Source organism: Macrotis lagotis, chromosome X (assembly GCF_037893015.1).
Source record: "Macrotis lagotis isolate mMagLag1 chromosome X, bilby.v1.9.chrom.fasta, whole genome shotgun sequence".
NCBI classification, from domain to species: domain Eukaryota; kingdom Metazoa; phylum Chordata; class Mammalia; order Peramelemorphia; family Peramelidae; genus Macrotis; species Macrotis lagotis.
Genome location: NC_133666.1, coordinates 673862100 through 673881940, shown reverse-complemented (window position 1 = coordinate 673881940; position 19841 = coordinate 673862100). Strand labels below are relative to the sequence as shown.

General features: G+C 42.1%; 1 protein-coding gene and 2 pseudogenes across 1 annotated transcript; all 3 read right to left on the bottom strand.

The window, feature by feature from the left end:
- Positions 1-2618: 2618 nt before the first annotated feature.
- LOC141501633 (microtubule-associated protein 1 light chain 3 beta pseudogene) lies at positions 2619-3303 on the bottom strand (annotated as a pseudogene).
- A 347-nt stretch (positions 3304-3650) lies between these two features.
- Positions 3651-9364, bottom strand: LOC141501632 (2'-5'-oligoadenylate synthase 1A-like; annotated as a pseudogene).
- A 3476-nt stretch (positions 9365-12840) lies between these two features.
- LOC141499576 (2'-5'-oligoadenylate synthase 1-like) lies at positions 12841-19366 on the bottom strand. The gene is made up of 7 exons (XM_074202241.1): positions 19249-19366; positions 18357-18550; positions 17849-18099; positions 16094-16286; positions 15568-15794; positions 14078-14231; positions 12841-13023 (listed from the first exon to the last, which is right to left on the bottom strand). The coding sequence occupies exons 1-7, from the start codon at positions 19364-19366 to the stop codon at positions 12841-12843; spliced, it is 1320 nt and encodes a 439-aa protein (XP_074058342.1).
- Between the last annotated feature and the right edge of the window lie 475 nt (positions 19367-19841).

Below are 19841 nucleotides of genomic sequence, written 5' to 3'. Positions count from 1 at the left end.
GCAAACCTTATGTACTCAAGTACAAGTTAAACTTCAGACTCTCAGACATAATTTTATGTTAGGAATGAAGGAAAATAATCCCATTTTGAGCCATTATTTTATCACAAAATGCATGTAACTTTATAAATATTTTTAAAAATGTAGTTTTGTAAATATTTAATATTCTGCTAATTTGATTTTGAATTGTAAATGTCAAGTATTCTGTTGTTGGGGTTTTTATGTTTTATTATACTTTGTTAAAAAGGAAAAAATTGTACATTTTTAGAATGTTTTTATGAGTAAATTTAATGTACTGAAAATAAAAATTAAAAACTGGCTTAGTGTGCCATTGAATTAGCTCTTGTCATTTTGAGAAAAAGGTATTTCAGAAAGTCTTCAGGTCACTGACTCCAACAACTTTTGTCTCCTTTTCCTTCATTACAGTTGCAAGTGTAATTAACTGGCGTTAAATAGCTATTTAGGACATGACTCTCCCCCATGAGATGGTGCCTGTAGCTGCTTATTCACAAGATGAGTAAACCAACTGTACTTCATTTCCTGAAGAGGAACACAAACACTAGACAAGGAATAAACAGGATTTGTGAAAATAGGAACTGAAATAGTTCCAAAAAAGTTCTGTAACAGGGCTTAAGTTCTATTTATTGTTTTTGGTGTACATTTCCATCTTAGTAATAACAGTGGGGGAAAAAATGGAAAACCTGGATTAACAGCCAGTCATGCTGCTTCATTTAAGTTCCCTTTCTAACACTTAACTAAGCATTCCTAAGAAATACCAGATTTTCAAGGGCTTTTTCAGGATAGAATGGGGCTGGAACATTTTGGGATTTAACATAGAGGGAATCATTGGAATCCAGTAGTCAGCAGACCCATACCAGCTACTTTTACTATGGGCAGCTAAGCTCAGAAACTGTGTGATCACTTCTATAGCCTGAGCTGAAAATGGGCATGTTATCTTAAAAACCACTGTCGTCCTAATTACTAGAACCTGGTGCAGATTTCCCCCTGACCTCCATGACTACTGCTACTCATGTATCACACCTCCCCCATTCTGTCCTCTCACTTTTTTTTTCATGTTATTCCCATACTATTCCATAAAGTGTGCAGCAATTTAATAACTTTTAGCTCTTGAAAGCATTTATTCTATGAATGTGGATCCTGCATTCAGCTCAAATGATGTACTTTTTTTTAACATTTTGAAAATACTACACATTTTGGACAGTATGTGACATTCCAGAATCTTTCACAAAGATTATTGCCTTTATGATTAAGGATTTAGAATTTTGAAGTGTTTTTTTTTAGCTTGCCCCGATTATTTTAAACATGCTAGAAATAAAACTAATACTCAGGTTAATTTGGGATATAATTCATCCCTATCCACACTGCATTAAATTAAAAAAGCAACAATATCTTACAGGAACCTTACTGATCACACAGCAATTACAAGATTGATGTCAGGTGTTTTGTTAAACATGAACATCTTATACAACCTAACAAGACAGGTTGATTAAGAATTTACAATGCAAGTAAAAATACATATGAAAATTGAACATTATGGACAGAGGCATGCAAAAGGTGAACATAGGCAAACAAGTTGTATACATTTATTAACTATAGTGCCAAGATGCAGTAATATTGCTTTTCTCCATTATAGTAAATAACTTTCACTAACAGTTGTAGATATATTTCACACACATCTAAATATACAAGGATAATTTTAGCTGATCTGCTACATACATACTTCAGTTCAGAAGTGGTTTAACAAATGAACTTTCTGTGACACTCCATGAAAATAAATTGTCAACCCCCCATGCAAGTAGCAGGAAGCACTTTGTTCAAGATATCAAATTGGCATTGCTAAAAGCAGCTTTTACCCCCCTTTGCTACTTTCTCCTTTACGAAATGACATGCACATAAACTGGTTGGGGGAGTTACGATTAACAGTGATAGCTGAAGTATGTATGCTTACAGATAAAATTTTAATATTTTAGTGAAGCAGTTACTTTTCCACTTGAAACATAAATCAGACTATAGACTTAACCCCAAAAGGTGCCAAGGGAGTGCAAAATGAATTTAAGTGCTCCAAAGATCTTGGATGATGCAGTTTGTAACTGCATCAGAAAAGATTTTTTCTGGTGCAATGGTTTAATGAACTAGTCACTGGTTGGGAAGTCTCTAAATAGAGCAAATCCATAATATAAGAAACCTCCTTCCCTGTTTTGGAAGCCGAGCATTAGAAAGATAATCAATTTACCCATAGAATCCATGGTGTTTTTCTGGATGACTATATAGAAAACAAACAGATGACAGCAAGAAAGTTGTAGTAGTTTATACTAAGCTGGAATCGATGCATTGATTCCAGAATAAGCTAGACTTTTTTGCGCCCCCATTTACCCTGTTTTTGCTGCAACCACTGATGGTAAATGGACTTTAAAAAAATATATGGCATTTGACAAGCCTACTTAAAGATACATAGTTAAAGAGAAACCTTCCTATAAAAATTAGCAATTTCCATGAATGAAGACTGTTATTTCACTAAATGCTTAAAGGTTACAAAGGAATTGAAATTTCTATTTAAAAAAAATCACTACAGCAATTCAAATGTCCATTTTATTGGCAACTTAGAATTCAAGGTATGTTTCTAAACCTAAAACTTAAAAAAACAAGATAACCTAGGTGAAATAGGAGTTTTCCAAAGCTGTAATATTGTATATGCTTTTGGAATTGAACAAGTATTATTACATATTACATATGCATATAATACAAGAGGCAACTTTACTAAAAAAACCCCTAAGGTAGTAGATAATACTTCTGTTTTGGTGAACTGTGATTAGATGAACTGATCAATCTCAGTTGGTAACATCCCTTTTTTCCTGGGTGAGGGCTTAAAAAATTCTAGTATAGAAGCTTTGTACTAGGTACTAGGTCTTACTCTGAAGATTTCTTTCCAAATGTCTCCTGTGAGGCATATGCCATATACAAGAACCCATCTTCATCCTTCTCACTTTCATAGACTTCAGAAATAGGTGTTGAAACGCTCACCATGCTGTGTCCATTCACCAATAGGAAGAAAGCTTGATTGGCATTCTAGCTGTAGGCGCCTTCTAATTATTTTGATTAGTTCACTCATGTTGACATGATCTGGTACAAGGAATTTGGTTTATCCAGGACAGGGAGTTGTTTCTCACCCTTGTATCTTTCTATTATCACCAGTATCTTGGTAGGATGCTGCTCTCGAATAAGTCTCACATCTTCTACTCTTTGTTCGAAGGTCTGGTGATGCTTGAAGGTCTTCTCCGAAGGCATTGTGCGGACAGGGAGGGCCGGGAGGGGGCCCGGGGCCGCGGCTTCTGAGCTCCGCTCCGGCCGCGGTGGCTTCCCTTCTGTTGGGAGACAACATTCTAAGAACTACACACAAATGAGATAAATAGAGGCCAAATTGAAGCTGCACTACAATCTAACGATTACAGGAGCAATGGCTCCTGGTTCCTTGGCCCAATCCATCTCTGTTTCTGCATAAATATTATATCTATATAGACATCACTACATGCTTCTGATAAAATACTTGTGTTAATGGTCCCATATCTGTGTTTAATGTTCTTGGAATCACAGAATTGGAGATTTGGGAGGAACCTTAAGAGCAACATCATTCAATATCTATTGTCTTCTCTCAATAACCACTGAGAACCAGGGGGTGGGAGGAGCAGACTCAATGAATTCTGCAGTAAGAATCTTCTTGAGCTGCAGGTGGACTATGGTGGTTATCATAGACTGGTGCCCATTCCACTGAATCCTCCGTTTCTGAGTCACTGGGCAAGTGAAAGCCCTTGCTTCCTTTCTGGGTCTGCTCCACCTGAAAAGAGAGCACATTTTCTTACATTGGGGAATGCCTCTACCTAAGATTTGAGTATGGGAGTAATTGAGATCAGCTAGGTCGTGCCGGCCTGGAGACAGGAAGACTCATGATGTCCTGAGTTCAATCTGGCCTCAGATAAGACTAGCTAGGTGACTCTGGGCAAGTCACTTTACCCTATTTGCCTCAGTTTCCTCACCTGTAAAATGACCCGGGAAAGGAAGTGTCAAACCACTCTAATAACTTTGCCAAGAAATCCCCAAGAAATCATGAAGAGTCAGATATGACGGAAAATGACTCATCAGCAACGAAGACAGAATCTTGTTCTGGGAGTCTAGAGAACCTTGTTCTAGTCCTTGTTCTGTCACTAACTGGTCTTGTGACCTTCTTCAAGATATTTATCCATCCTGGGTCTCAGCTGTAAAATCCATCAAATAGGAAGAGTAAAAGCTCAACAAGGCCAGCAGTGAGACTGAAAATGAGAGGCTATGTGACCCTCTAGAGAACTTGAGGTCGCTAAAGGGTCCTAGGAAGTGACCAACCTGGGGCCTATAGTGAGTTGTTACCCAGTAAGAATATACTGTTCAGTTCTGGGGGCCAGCCCCCCCCACCTCTGTCTCTTCTCTTTCTCCTCTCTTTCCTTTGTCTCTCTCTGTCTGTATTTTTCACCTATTTTGCTCTTTCTTTCTGTTCTAAGCCACATCTCAAGACCCCACTGCTTAATTAAAAGATTCTTTTAAAAATGGTCTTCCTTAGGGTTGACCAGAAATGGTGGGAGGGAGAGAATGTAACTACACTGGGGTCTAGGATGGTAAGTTATGAATAAAGGAAGACATCTTTGAAGTCTTGCAAATCCCAAAGATCATGAGAAGTAAAATGCTCATAGCAGTCTGTGATGGTCAGGACCCATCTGAAACAATTTAGCTTGGGTCAGAATTTTAAATGTGTCTAAATACAGATGACAGTGAATCCAGATTCAATGGAGCAGTAAAGGTGATGTACAGAGGTAAAGATTGTCATAGTCCTTAGGGACCCTTCTGGGGGGTGCCACACATACACAGACACACAGACAATGGAGAAGGCTCTCATCGGTACATCCCATGGCTTTACCCAACTTCCATCCTGGTTTTGAAAGCAGGAGGCCAGAAACCACTTCTGAGCTTCTTCTGCCAGTTTGTTCCAGCATCCAATCCCTACATCATTGGTTGGGTCAGCTGGGTCGAGGATCACTGGCCTAAAATGTAGAACAGAGCTCTGAGGCTAACGAAGAGATTTCTCTGAGATCACAACATCCAACAAGACTTTTGTTCTAGCCAAGCCCTCTCCAAATCCTTCAAGAAACATAGACTATGGGACAATTAAGAGTTGACATTTCCATACTGCTTTATAGTTGCAAAGTCCTTGCCTTCAGAATCACAATTATTCTTCTAACAGACCCTATGATAAGTGCCACAGAGGAGGACCAATTGAAGAATCTTGCCCATAGTCATACAGGTAATGAGGAGCGGGGGATCTGGGACCAGGACAGAACACGGGGCTTCAATTTCTCTGGAAGATTAAATTTCCAAGTCAGAAGTGGTTAAGGACATGATCTTATGACACTGTAAGAGCTAGGGAAGAGACAGATCCCACCCTTATCATTATATACTAGCTGATATATCTCTATATACCCTCAATCTTGATAATCTTTCAAGCTCCCATAGACACAGTGAATATGTATAAAATTAGTTTGGACTGAAGGGTAGCTGGGTAACCCAGTGAATAGAGCACTGGTCCTAGAATTAAGAGGATCTGAGTTCAAATCCAGTCTCAGAAACTTGACTAGCTAGATATGTGACCTTGGGCAAGTCACTTAACTTTGAGAGTCTCTCATCCAGAGCCATCTCCAGTCATCCTGACTCCTATCTGGACACTGAACCCAGATAGTTTTGGAGGAGAAAGTGAAACTGGTGATTTTGCACAGTCCCACCTCACTCAAATCCAATTCATGTGCTTTTCATGGCATCACCTCCCTGATGTCCTGGTCTTCTTTAAAAAATGAAGGACAAACAACTGACTCAATTGAACTGAAGCAACTGGACAGCTTGAAAGGTGGAATTTCAGACACTAGCATAGGGAAAATCTTTTGGGAGTCAAATGAGCTCTTCTATTGTCTCTGATGCCTTATCAAGAAGTCAATTTGACATTCCACTTACACATGGGGCCATTTTTTGGGCAGGGCATGGGTCAAAAGCTGAGCAATAGACTTAGTTTTTTGCAAGGGGGTGGCCTGGGTCACAGCAGAAACATTCAGGGATCAGAGCTGTGAGTCTGGAATATTTGCTGATTTCAAGGTGAGGAAGAATGCTCTCTCTACTACCTGGGTTGGTTCAGTTTTGAGTGCAGATAATCTCCAGTGGTCTCATCCTGAAAGTCATAGTTGACAGTCCAATAAACCAGGAGAAATTGGTATTGCCTGATCAAATACAAGACTGTCCGGAAGCCCTGGGCTGTACTGAAGTTAGTTTCCTGACTCCCATGTTCCCAAGCATAGATAGTCAGGAGCTCTAGGGCATACTGAAGGGGCGAGCGATGTCATTTTCTTTTTGCACTGAAAAGGAAGAAGACATTATTGAGAATGATTCATCTGGATCAATAACTCAGGCATTCCTTCTTTCTCTCTCTCCCCACAATCATATCTCTGTCACAATCACTTCTGCCCACTTGTACCCCTTAAAGAATGTAAGCTATTTGAGAGTAGAAATTATTTTCATTTCTTGTATTTGTATTCCTAGAGGACCATAGTAGCTACCTTTTACATTCATTTGATTAATGGAATAAAATAGAACTATTTTGCATTCTATTACATCCTCTCCCACACCCCAAGGAAGATCAGAAGCCATCTACTCCAGCTACTTCATTGTAGAACTGAGGAGGAAGTGAGGTGACTTACTTAAGGTCACACAACTAATGAGTGGCTTGATCAATTGAGCACTCATTCTCCTCTCATTACTCTTAGGTGTTTACATCCTGATAATTAAAGAAAATTCCTACCATTGTGTACCAATATTTCACCAAACCGATCAGCCATCTGAGTTTGGTACAACGCTGTCTGAGGAAACGCCTCTGTAGATCTGTGAAACAGGTGGAGAATTCTCCCCCAATGGCAGATTCTCCTATAAGCTTTTTGTAGACCTGGAGATCTGGTCTGAAGTCTAGAGTCACCTGATCTGTGAGCAAAAACCAACTCAATTCAGTCAGTGTTTAATTAGCACAATCTTTGTTCTGAACAGCTTGAATAGGGAAGTGTGGGTGGGGTGTTAGGAGGTTAGAGACAGGGACAAGATAACAGGCCCCATGAAGGAGGAGTTTTCTGTTAGAGAAAGAACCATATGTATGAACAGCAGACAACACAAGGTAAAGGGAGTGAGCTCCGGGGGAGCTCAGGGGAAAAGGATCACCAGACTCTGAGGGCATCAGTGAAGTTTTCTGGGAGGAGTAGAAATTTGGATAAAAGGAGAGCATCACCTGAGCATGGACCTATAGGAGGGAGGCTCTTGGAACAGCAAGGAGACCCGTCCAAGTGGAGCAGAAGAGGAACATTGGAAAAGAGTCAGAATACAACGACAATATATAAAATGGAAAAGAGCCAGAGGCAAAGTCAGATAAAGGTTATTTTACTGCAGGGCTGGGTACACCTGCTGCTTGTTTTCTCTTTACATCCTCATTTGTCTGAGAATAGAAGGGTTTTTTCTGGATCACACTTAGCAAAGGTCACAGGCCATAAGATTTTAGAACTGGAAGGGGCTTGAGAGATCATGAGGGGGTCTCAATCTGGGGTCTGGAAAGCTTAAAATAACTTTTAAAAATAACTATTCCAATCTAACTTGTTTTATAATAATCCTCTGTGTTTCATTTTACATATTTGAAAAATTTATTTTGAGAAGGGATTCATAAGCTTCGTCAGACTAATTCATTTTCTAATAGTTATTACTAATTTATTCTGATTATAACTTGTTTCCCCGTAGTTGTTTGAATATTGTCTTCCCAATGGGAACTATGAGATCTTTGACAGATGGGACTGTCTTTTACTTTTCTTTGTATCCCCAATGGTTACAACAGTACTGGGTTCTTAGGTGCTTGGTAAATATTTATTGACTGGCTGACTGACTAAGGGATCCAGGACACCAACCAGAAAAGAAATATATTTGGGCCAAGACCTCAACAAATGTTCTCATGTGAAACTCATAACAACCCTGTGGAGAAGGTACTATGAAGATCTGCATTTGACAATGGGGGAAACTGAGATGATTGGAGGGGAAGTGACTTGCCCAAGGTTCCACAGCAACCAAAATGTCTGAGACTGGATTTGAACTGAGGTATTCCTGACTCCAGGTTCTACTCATTATCCATTATACCACCCAGCTACCTGATAAGGATCATTTTTTTTTAAAAACTTATTTTTAAAAAAGAATCCTTAATCGAGTCCCCAGAATCAAAAAAAGGCAGTGACTTCCCTGAGGTCACAGCAAATGGCAGAGTTGGGATATGAAGATCCCTTTTCTGTTCCTCATTGCCTCTGCCCATCCAAACCCCCTCACAGGCAGGATCAGAGAATGTAGAGCCTCTGGGTTTGTGAGCCAAGGGGGCAATGTTTTACTGTTAAAAACTAGCTAAGGTTAGGGCTGAGAGAAGGACTCTGGGCAAGGTCTTTTCTGCTGGAAGCAGGGGTTCCTTCTCCTGTGCTGAAGTGACCCAGAAGCCAGATTGGTGGTGGTGGGGGCTTCTCACCTAAAACATTGAAGGCTGGAAGCACATCAAAGTCCACACACTGATTGGTCTGTGTGGATGTCATTCTGATGCTGAGCACTGGAGGATTGGGTTTATTGTTGACCTCAGATTTTAGACTAAACTTCTACCCGTTTCCAGGCTCCCACTCTTTCAACCATCTCTTGATTTCTTTGATGAACTCTCCTCGACGGTCTGTCTGGTCCTGATATCTGTGGAGATTGCTGAGAAACACCACTAGGTCTGTACTGGAGCAATTTCTCAAGGCTCTGCTATTGTCAGATGAACCTCCCTGAATGGAAGAGAAACTGAGGAGTGAGATTATCCCCGAAGAAAGAGGTCCAGGGCCAGAAGAAGAGATGACAAGCTATGGAAAACCAACTACACCCCGCCTGGACATCTCTCATCTCTGCTCATCCCCATTTCCCAGCCTACCTTTTAAGGATTAACCTCCCCCCCAAAACCCTTCACCCAGAGTCCTCTCCCTCCTTGAGGTTTCCCTCTTTCCTGAATCTTCTCTCCATGCCCAGATACTCAGAGGTAAAATCCAGTCCAGACTTACCTTCACCACCTTGGTCACTCGAACTGACTTCCTGTATCTTGGAAACATCTCTTCTTTAGGAAGGAGGACATCATATGAATGACACTTTGGACTCCACTCCAGAAAGGGGTAACAGGCACAAGATTTTTCTCAATGAACTTGCCCAGGTACTTGGGCAGGGTGTGCCAAAGACTTGGGGATTCCATACTCTGTACTGAAAGAGTGAGGGAAATGAGAGATCAAAACCCAGTGGACAGAGAGCCACACTGCTTCTTCCCTCAATCTCTCTGTTGGCTCTTCCTCAGGTCTTCCTCCTTAAGAAAGCTCCACCTCTTTGGTTCAATTTCATTTTCCTCATCATGGCTGGGATCTGGGTTCTGCTGCACCCCTCAGACTATTTTAAATTTAGTTAAAATATGCTTAATTGATTCCTCGTATATCAATTTGTTATTTATTTTAGAACTAATTCTACACCCCCGTCTCCAAGTGGGACTCTCTAGTAACTAGGAAAATTGAACTACTTGTGCCCTTTGGAGATCTTTAATAGACAATGGCAGTATGTTGAGGTTAATTCTTGGTAGTACCAACTTGGAGATGGAGAATGTGATCTCTCTGGTTTATAGGAAGTTAGGTGGCACAGTGGGGACTCAAGCAGAGTTATGTGACTCAGGTCGGAGACACTAACTATATCCCTGGACAAGTCACTTAACTCAGTTTCCTCAACTGTAAAAGAAAGATAATAGTCGCACCCACCTCCAAGGATTACTAATGAGGCTCAAATGAAATATTTCTTAGTACAATGACTGGCCCTGTTTATTTCCTGCCCAGGCTGCCTCTCAGATTCATAGTTCAGATAAATGGAGCCTCCCCCAAGAAGAAAATTCAGGAACTGATGCCCAGGTAGGCAGGCACTGACCAGCACCAAGTGGAGCTGAACCAGTTTAAGGGAACCCAGAAAATACAGCATTTGTAGTAGATGATAGAAAAACCACTGAAGATTCTCCAGAGCTGCTTCTAAGGAATCTCTATCAGTTTCTGGAAGAAATTCATATCATCAGACAGTTTTCTTTTTGTCTTTTTTGGACTGGGGATTATTTTTATAGGGTTTCTTTACCTAAAGGGTTTTTCCTTGTCACAAAAGAGGTCTCCATCTACAGGTAAGAAGGGATAATATCTCCAAAAAGACAAAATTCCAAACCTTCACAGGAAAATGAAAGTGACTCAAAAGATGGGGCTCTCTTAAGGAGGAGTGTCCTGGTATGGAGCAATGGGAGAGAAAGAGGGGAAAGAGCACCTCCTCCATCAGCCAGTTGGACAGACAATGCAAGGGGAGAAGGCCCAGGAAAGAGACAAGCACCAGGGACACAGGAGGATCTTTGGAGGGGGGTGGGTGTCCTTTAAAACCAGTCTTGGAACATAAGGATGAGCAGAGTTACCTGGGGGAGGGGCAAAGGGTTTTCCATGTCCCCTACTCCCTTCTTCTGGTCATGGATCTCCACCTTCAAGGAGAACCTGTCTCTATTCCATTCAGGGAGGTTCATACAGCAAAGGCTCAGTCCTGAGACACACACACACAGCTCTGATGTAAACCTGTAGTAATTCTCAGAGATCTCACAAACACTCAGGACCAGAAAGACCATCAAGAAGAATTCACTGAGGAAATTAAGAACTGGTTGGAAAAATGTGAGATTGAGCAAGAGTGGGTGTTTAAAGGACAATTTGAGGTCATCAAGCGGGCCAGCCTCCAAGTGCTCCACTTCACGATGATGTCAAAAATGAATGTTCTGAGGTCGCTTATGCTTCCGGTGTTTGATATTCTAGGTAAGAAGGTCCCAATCTGACTCTGGTTCACCCCAGCACAGGATGAGGGGACACTACTTCCAGAAGAACAGTTGTTGCCCAAGACCCTTTTCTCAACCTCACCCTCACCTGATTCTACCAATTGATTCAGTTAATAAGCATTTATTTAAGCATTTCCCAGAGCCAATCACTGTATCAAATTCTGAAGATACAAAGAAAGGTAAAAACTGGTGCCTCCCAAGGAGTTTAAAACCTAATGGAGGGATAGCTATATGGTTCAGTGGACAGAGCACTGGCCCTGGAATCAGGGGACCTGAGTTCAAATCCAGCCTCAGACACTTAATAATTATCTAGCTGTATGACGTTGGACAAGTTGCCTAACTCCGTTCCCTAGCAAAAAGCAAAAAACCCAAACAAACAAAAAAACCTATAAACAGACAGTCCTATCTGTTCATACACACTATATCCAGGAAATTAATAGAATTTTAAAAACACTAGAAAAGACTTCCTGTAAAAGGTGGGATTTTAGCTGGTATTTGAAGGAAGCCAGGCAAGCCTGGAGGTATAAGAGTTGGCAAGAGAAAATGCTTAGAAATAGGAGATGGACAATCTTGTTAGAGAAACCACAATGATTCTTGTATTATTGGATCATAGAGTAAGTACATGCAAGCAAGTATAAGAAGACTGGAGAACTTCTAGGGAGGGGAGGGCAGTTTTAAAGGGTTTTGAATGTCAGAAAGAGGACTTTATCTGATCCTGAGGGAGAGATCCTGGAGTCTATTGAGTAGATTCAACTTAGGAAGATCAGTGGAACAACATGAACTGGAGTAGACAGAGACTTGTGGAAGGAAAACCAACCAGCAGGTTAGTGCAATTGTGAGATAATGAAGGATGACATTAGGGTGATAGAACAGTGTATCAGAGGAGAGAAGGTACATACAAAAGAAATGCTGTGAAAGTAAAATCCTAAGATTTTGATAAGATGTTGATATGAGAGAGAACTAGGAATGGAGAATGACATTTAGATTTTGAAGCTGGTGGAGTAGAATGATGGAGGTACCCTGAAAGTAAGAGGGATGTTGGGAAGGGAGATTATTTGGAAGGAAAGAATGAATTCAGTTTCAGAACCATTGATGTTAGGACTATGGTGACAAACTGGATACAGCACCAGCTCTAGAGTGAGTTAAAATTTGGGCTCAGACACTTGATATATACTGTGAGACCCTGAACAAGATGTCTATGAGACATCCAGTTTGATTTCGAGAGGTTTGGGATGAATCAGCAACTTTTACAGTCATCAGCATAAAGGTAACAACTGAATCTATGGGAGTTGAGGAGGTCAGAATTTTGCATACACATGAACTGAATAGTTTCTTTTTCAATCCAGAATTTCTTAATTTTTTCATGCTAGAATGTCTGTTTCTTTTCAGTCTGGGGCCAGTGCAATGTAAAGGAAATGCAGAAGACATCTTTAAGGTGTAGGTGACCACAGAAGAGTCAGAAGACAATACCCAGGTCACTATATGAAAGTCACTAGATAAAACTGGAGACTTGAGGTGAGAAGATTCCAGGGGTATGATAAGGACCTTCAATATTTGGTGAAAAGGGGAAAAGCTTTTGGACTGAAATGGCATGGCTCTGGAGGGAGGAGATAGAATGTCAGGAAAAATGTCCCAACAGTTAGAGCTTTTTAAATGTTGAATAGGCTGCCTCATTAGATATCTTTAAGCAAAGATTCTGTGATTCCTGGAGAGGTGGTACCTAGTTAGATGATGAGCAGATAGAAAAATAAAGCATTTGTTATGTGTGTCAAAGACTGGGATAGAAAGACAAGTAAAAGAGAAAGCCCCTGCCTCCTGTCTTCCCTCTGGGCCACTGAAAATCAGGGCTGATTAAAGAGACTCAGAATTATACAGTAAGGTTCCTTTTGGGCCCCAGGCTTACATTGGGGGTAATAGCAGTCTGTTGCTCTTTCTATTGAATGGTCAAAGGAGAAGGCCTCTTCTGAGTAAGTGTGATACCTGGGCAGGCTAAAGCCACTCCTTCCTTTCACAGCCTGCTCCAGCTGAAAAGAGAGCACATTTACTTAACTTGGGAACCTGCCTAACCATAATTTGGTCATGGGAGTCACTGAGACCTGGTAGGTGGTGCCATTGGACAGAGTTCCCATCCTGGGATCAGAAAGAATCATCTTTCTGAGCTCAAATCAGGCCTCAGACACTTTCTAGCTGAGTAACCCTGGACAAGTCACTTCACCTTGCTTGCCTCAGTTTCCTCCCATGAAAAATGAACTGGGGAAGAAAGTGGCAAAACTGTTTGAGTATCTTTTCCAAGAAATCCCCAAAGAAATCATGTAGAGTCAGACATGACTGACAACGACTCAACAACAACAAAGAAAGAATCTTGTGCTGCGAGTGTAGAAAACCGTGTTCTGGTCCTGCTTCTGCCACCTACTGACCTCATGATCTTACTCGAGACCTTTATCCTTACAGAGTCTCAGCTGCAATATCCATCAAGTGAGAATAGTATAAGTTCAACAAACCAGAGCTGAGTGTTAGAGAGAAAGGCTACAGGTTCTAGGAAGTGACCAACCCAGGGCCTACTGAGGGAGGTGGTGCACATTGGGAGTTTACTCTTCAGTTCTATCTCTGTCTCTATCTGCTCCCTCTCTTTTTTCTCTCTCCTTTCTTCTCCCTCCCTCCCTCCCTCTCTCTCTCTCTCTCTTCCTCTATCTCTGGTCTAAGCCACATCTCAGGACATCACTGCTTAATTAAAAGTGGTTTTTGTAGGGTTGACAGGAAATGGGGGGGGGGAATGCAACCATGCTGAAGACTTGGATGGTGATTATGGACTCAAGGAAGGCACCTTTGAACCCTTCCAAATCCCAAAGATCATGGGAAGTAAACAGGCTCGTGGTGGTCTGTGATGGTCAGGACCCATCTGAACCAATTTAGCTTGGATCAGAATTCTAAATGCAGCCAAATACTGATGACAGTGAGTGCAGATTCAATGGAGCAGGATGGGTGACGTGCAGTGGCAAAGGTTGCCATAGCCCATGGGCACACACACACACACACACACACACACACACACACACACACACAGGAGAAGGCTGTTACCTGTACATCCCAAGGTTGGACCAAGCTGTCATCCCAGTTTTGAAAGCAGGGGGCAGATGCCCACCGTTGAGCTTCCTGGGCCAGCTTGTCCCAGCACCATCGATATCCACCCCCTACATCACCAGTTGCATCAGCTGGGTCCAGGATCACTGGCCTAAAGGGAAGGGCAGAGACTTGATCCTAATGAGGAGTTTTCTCTTCAATTACCACATCCAAGAAGTCATTGCCTCCAGGCATGCCCCTCTCCAAATCCTTCAAGAAACGTAGACTATGGGAAAATTAATAGTTGACATTTCCATATTGCTTTATAGTTGCAAAGTCTTTGCTTCAGGATCACAACTATTCTAGGGGGCCCATGATGTTTGCCACAGAGGAGGACCAAGGCCCAAGGACTTGTTCATAGTCATATAGCTAATGAGGAGACAGGAATCTGAGACCAGGACAGAACACTGGGTTACAATTTCACTGGAAGATTAAATTTCCAAGCCAGAAGTAGTTAAAGACATGATCTTAGAACACAATAAGGGCTGGGGAAGAGGCAGATCCCACCCTTATCATTATATGCTAATATATATGTATATGTCCTGAATCCTATAATCTATCAAGCTCCCTTAGGGACTCACTGCATATGTATACAATTAGATTCCATTGAAGGGCAGCAGAATGGCATAGAGGATATAGCTCTGGCCCTACAATTAAGAGGATCTAAGTTCGAATCCAGTCTCAGGCACTTGACTCTTTTTCAGGTTTTGGGGGGTTTTTTTTGCAAGGCAAACGGGGTTAAGTGGCTTGCCCAAGGCCACACAGCTAGGTAATTATTAAGTATCTGAGACCGGATTTGAACCCAGGTACTCCTGACTCCAGGGCTGGTGCTTTATCCACTACGCCACCTAGCCGCCCTTGACTCTTAACTATCTAAGTGACCTTGGGCAAGTCACTTAATCTTGATAGTCTCATCCAGAGTGATCTCCCATCCTGCTGATTCCTGTCTGGGCACTGAAGCCAGATGGTTTTGGAGGAGAAAGTGAAGCTGGTGATTTTGCACAGTTCCAGCTCTCTCAAATCTAGTTCATGTGCTTGTCATGGCATCACTTCCCTGATGCCATGAACTTCTTTAAAAATTGAAAAACAAACAACAGGCTCAAGTGAATTCTAGCAATTGGACAAGTCTTCAAGGATCTGGGAGAGATTTCTCAGCCTAAAGGTATAAAGCCCGAATAGAGGAATTTCTGATAGCAACATAGGGGAAATCTTTGGGGAGGTAAGTGAGGCCTTCAGACATCTCTGATCCCATATCATGAAGTCAATCTGACATTCCACTTACACATGGGGCCATTTTACGGGCAGGTCATGATTCAAAAGCTGAGCAATAGACTTAGCGGTTTCCAAGGGGGTGGCCTGGTTCACAGCAGCAACATTTGTGGGGAGCAGAGTCATCAGCTTGGAATATTTGCTGATTTCCAGGGGAGGGGGAATCCTATCTCTGTTACCTGGGTTTTTTCAATTTTGACCTCAGATAATCTCCAATGGTGTCATCAAAGGCATAGTTGACAGTCCAATAGACCAGGAGCTCTTGATATTTCTCAATCAAATACAAGACGGTCCGGAAGCCCCGGGCTGTGCTGAAGTGAGTTTCCTGACTCCCATGTTCCCAAGCATAGACAGTCAGGAGCTCTAGGGCATACTGAGGGGGAAGTGATTTCATTTTCTTTTTGCACTGAAAAGGAAGAAGACATCATGGAGAATGAAGTCTCTCTTTATCAATAACTCAGGCATTCCTCCTTTCTATCTCTTCTCACAATCATACCTCTGTCACAGTCACTTCTGCCCACTTGTATGCCCTCATAGGATATAAGCTATTTGAGAGTAAAAATTGTTTTCATTTCTTGGATATGTATCCCCAGGGGACCATAGTAGCTACCATCTGAATTTATTTGATTAATGGAATAAAATATAATCCAGATGCATTCTATTGCATACTCTTCTAAATCCCAGAGAATGTCAGAAGATACTTACCATTTTGTACCAGTGTTTCACCAATAGGATCAGGCATTTAAGCTTGGAATGGCGCTGTTCAAGGAAGCGCTTCTGTAGTTCTATGAAGGAGGTAGAGAGTTTTCCATTTTCTCTGGATTCACTTAAAAGGTCTATGTAGACTAGGGGATCAGGTCTGAAGTTTGGGGTCATCTGACCTGTGAGGGTGAACCAGCTCAATTCAGTCAGTGTTTAATTAGCACAGTGTTTGCTGTAACAGTCAGAATAGGGAGGGGGGGGGTGAGGTGCTAAGGGGCTAGAGCCAGGAATAAAAGATAGGCCTCACCCACCAGAATTTGCATGTAGAGAAAGAAATGCATGCATGAAACAGCAGACAATACAGGAGAAAGGGGGCTAAGTCCTGGGGGAGCTCAGGGAAGAAGGATCACCAGACTCTGGGGGCATCAGTGAAGGTTTCTGGGAGAAGCAGAAATTTGGATAAAAGAAGAGCATCACCTGAGCATGGACCCATCGGTGGGAGGCTCATGGATCATCAAAGTGACCAATTCAAGTGGAACAGAGGAACAACATTGAAAAAGAGTCAGAATAAAATATCAATATAAAAAAAGGAAAAGAGCCAGAGGAAAAGACAAATAAATCTGGGACTCTTGCTGTCCCTTTGGAGTATCTAGCTGCAGGCCTGGGCAAAGTTGCCATTTATTTTTTCTTTATGAATTCATACATCTGAGAACAGAAGAGTTTTTTCTGGATGACACTTAGCAACTGTCACAGGTTTTAAGGTCTTAGAACTGGAAGGGACTTGAGAGGTCAGTTACTCTGAGGGGTCTTAACTTGGGGTCTGTAAAAGATAAAATAAAATTTAAAAATAACTATTTCAATCTAACTTGTTTTGACATAATCCTACATATTTTATTTAAAATATTTTGTTCTGAGACTAATTCACCCCTCCTTTAGTTATTACTAGTTTATCCTGATTATGACTTGTTTCTACATAGTCATTTGAATGTTGTCTTCCCCATGAGAACTAAGAGATTCTTGACAACTGGGAATATCTTTTACCTTTCCTTTTTATCCCCAATGGTTGGGACAGTGCCAGGCTCTTAGGTGCTTAGTAAATATGTATTGACTGGCTGACTGACTAAGGGATCTAGGAGACCAACCAGAAAAGAAACATATATGGGCCAAGGCCTCTACAAATGTTCTCATGTGAAACTCAAAACATCCTTGTGGAGTCAGTATTATGATGATCCCCATTTTGCAAAGGAGGAAACTGAGTCAATTGGAGCTGAAATGACTTGCCCCAGGTCCCACAGCTATCAAGTGTCTGAAACTGGATTTGAATTCGTGTTCCTGACTCCAGGTTCCACTCACTACCCATTATACCACCTAACTGCCTGCTAAGAATCGGTATTTGAAAATGAAAAATTTTAAAAAGAATCCTTAATCAGGTCCCCAGAATGAAAGAAAGGCAGTGATTTCCCTGAGGTCACAGGAAATGGCAGAGTTGAAATTTGAAGATCCCTATTCTGTTCCTCACTGCCTCTACACACCCAAATCCCTTAGGAGGCAGGATCAAAGAATGTAGAGTCTCTGGGTTTCTGAGGCAAGGGGGGGGGGTAAAATTTACTGTTGGAAACCAGATAAGGTTGGGGCTAAGAGAAGGACTCTGGGCAAGGTCTTTTTTGCTGGAAGCAGGGGCTCCTCCTCCTGGGCTGAGGTGACCCAGAAGCCAGATGGGGGGTTTCTCACCTAGAACATCGATCAAAGTTCAGTGACTGACCATTCAGTTTTGAAGTCATTCTGAAGCTGAGCACTCCAGGCTTGGGCTTTTTGTTGACCTCAAATTTTATTTTAAATTGCCACCCTTGCTCTTGCTCCCATTCTTCCAACCTTCTCTTGATTTCTTTAATGACCTCTCTGTAGCAGCGGCCTATCAGGTTCCCATAGCTTTGGAGATTGCTGAGAAACACCACTAGATGTGCATCAGAGCAGCTTCTCAAGGCTGTGCCATTGCCAGATGAACCTCCCTGAATAGAGGAGAAACTCAGCAGTGGGATTATCCCAGAAGAATGAGTTGCAGGACCAGAAGAAGGGAAGATAAGCCATGGAAAACCAACTGCCCCTTCCTGGAAATCCATCTTCTCTGGCCACCCCATTTCCAGACTTGACTCTTAAGGATACCACATCACCCCAGGATCCACTTCCTCCTTGGGATTTCTCTCATTCCCGATCCCTCTCCCCCTGCTCAGATTCTCAGAGGTAAACAAACCAGCTTCAGACTCACCTTCACCACCTTGGTCACTTGAACTGACTTCTCTGAAACTTCTTGGAAACACTTCTCCTTTAGGAAGGAGGCGATCCTATCAATGACATTTTGGATTTCCATCTCGGAATTGGTATCAGGCATAAGATATTCTTCAATGAACCGGTCCAAGTGTTTGGGTGGGATATGCCAGAGAAGTGATTCCACAGTCTGTACTGAAAGAGTGAGGGAAATGAGAGACCAAAACCCAGCAGACAGAGCCACAATGCTCCTTCCCTCGGTCTCTCTGTTGGCTCTGCCTCAGGGCTCCCTGCCTAAGAAAGCTCTACCTCTGGGTTTAGTTTCATTTTCCTCACCATAGCTGGGCTCTGGGTTCTGCTGCTCCCCTCTGACTTTTATGCTTAGTTAAAATAAGTTTAATTGATGGCTTTTATGCAGATTTGCTATTTATTTTAGAACTAATACGACCCCCACCCCCATCTTCAAGTGGGACTCTCTTGTAAGCAGGAAAATTGAATTGTCCCTGCCCCTTGGTGATCTTTAATGGACAATGGTAGTTTGTAGAGGTTAATTCTTGGTAGTACCAACTTGGACATAGAGAATGTCATCTCTCTGGCTCAAAGACACTAACTATATCCCTGGGCAAGTCACATACCTTATATTCCTCCACTGTAAAAGAAAGATAATTGTAGCACCTACCTCCAAGGATTGCTAAAATTCTGGACATGGGAGATTGTAGGTGAGCAGAGAAGTTTGGGATGAATCAGCAGCTCTGAGAATCATCAGCATGATGATAATAACAGAAATTTCACAATACAAAGACTGGCCCTGTTTATTTCTTGCCCAGGATGCCTCTCAGTCACAGTTCAGCCAAATGGAGCCTGCCCCAAGTAGAAACTTCAGGAACTGTCACCCAAGTGGTTAGGCACTGACTGGTACCAAGTGCGGCTGTACTGGTTTAAGAAACCAGAGCATTTGTAGCAGATGACAGAAAAACCACTGAGGGTTCTCCAGACCTGCTTCTCAAGCATCTCTATCAGTTTTGGCAGAAATTCAGGTCATCAGACAGTTTTGTTTTTTTCTGTTTGAGTCTGGGGATCATTTTGATAGGGTTTCTTTAGCATAATGATTTTTCTTTGTTACAAAAGAGGTCTCTTTCTCTTTTCAGGAGGAGTTTCCTGGGGTAGAGCCAAGGGAGAGACATAGGGAAAAAGCAACTACTCTCTCAGGCAGCCGGACAGACGAAGCAAGGAGAGAAGGCTCAGGAAAGAGAGAAGCACTAGGAAGCTGGAGGATCCTGGGGGGGGGGGGGGTCCTTAAGAGGCAGGCTTGGAACATAAGAATGAGCAGAGTACAGGGTTATCCAACGAGGGGGCAAAGCGTTTTCCAGGTCTCTACTCTCTTCTTCTGGTCATGGAGCTGCACCCTCCAGGAAAACCTGTCTATTCCATTCGGGGAAGTTGAAATAGCAAAGGTTCAGTCCTGACACACACACACACACACACA

Bases quoted from the DNA above. Each gene is read 5' to 3' on its own strand.
- LOC141499576 (XM_074202241.1), bottom strand. From the start codon at position 19,366: ATGCTTGAGAAGCAGGTCTGGAGAACCCTCAGTGGTTTTTCTGTCATC. The intron at 18,551-19,248 runs GTGACAGTTCCT...TCACTCTTTCAG, and splicing joins GTCAGTGCCTAACCACTTGG to TACAGACTGTGGAATCACTT. The intron at 16,287-17,848 runs GTCACTGAACTT...GACTGAATTGAG, and splicing joins ACTTCAAAACTGAATGGTCA to CTGGTTCACCCTCACAGGTC.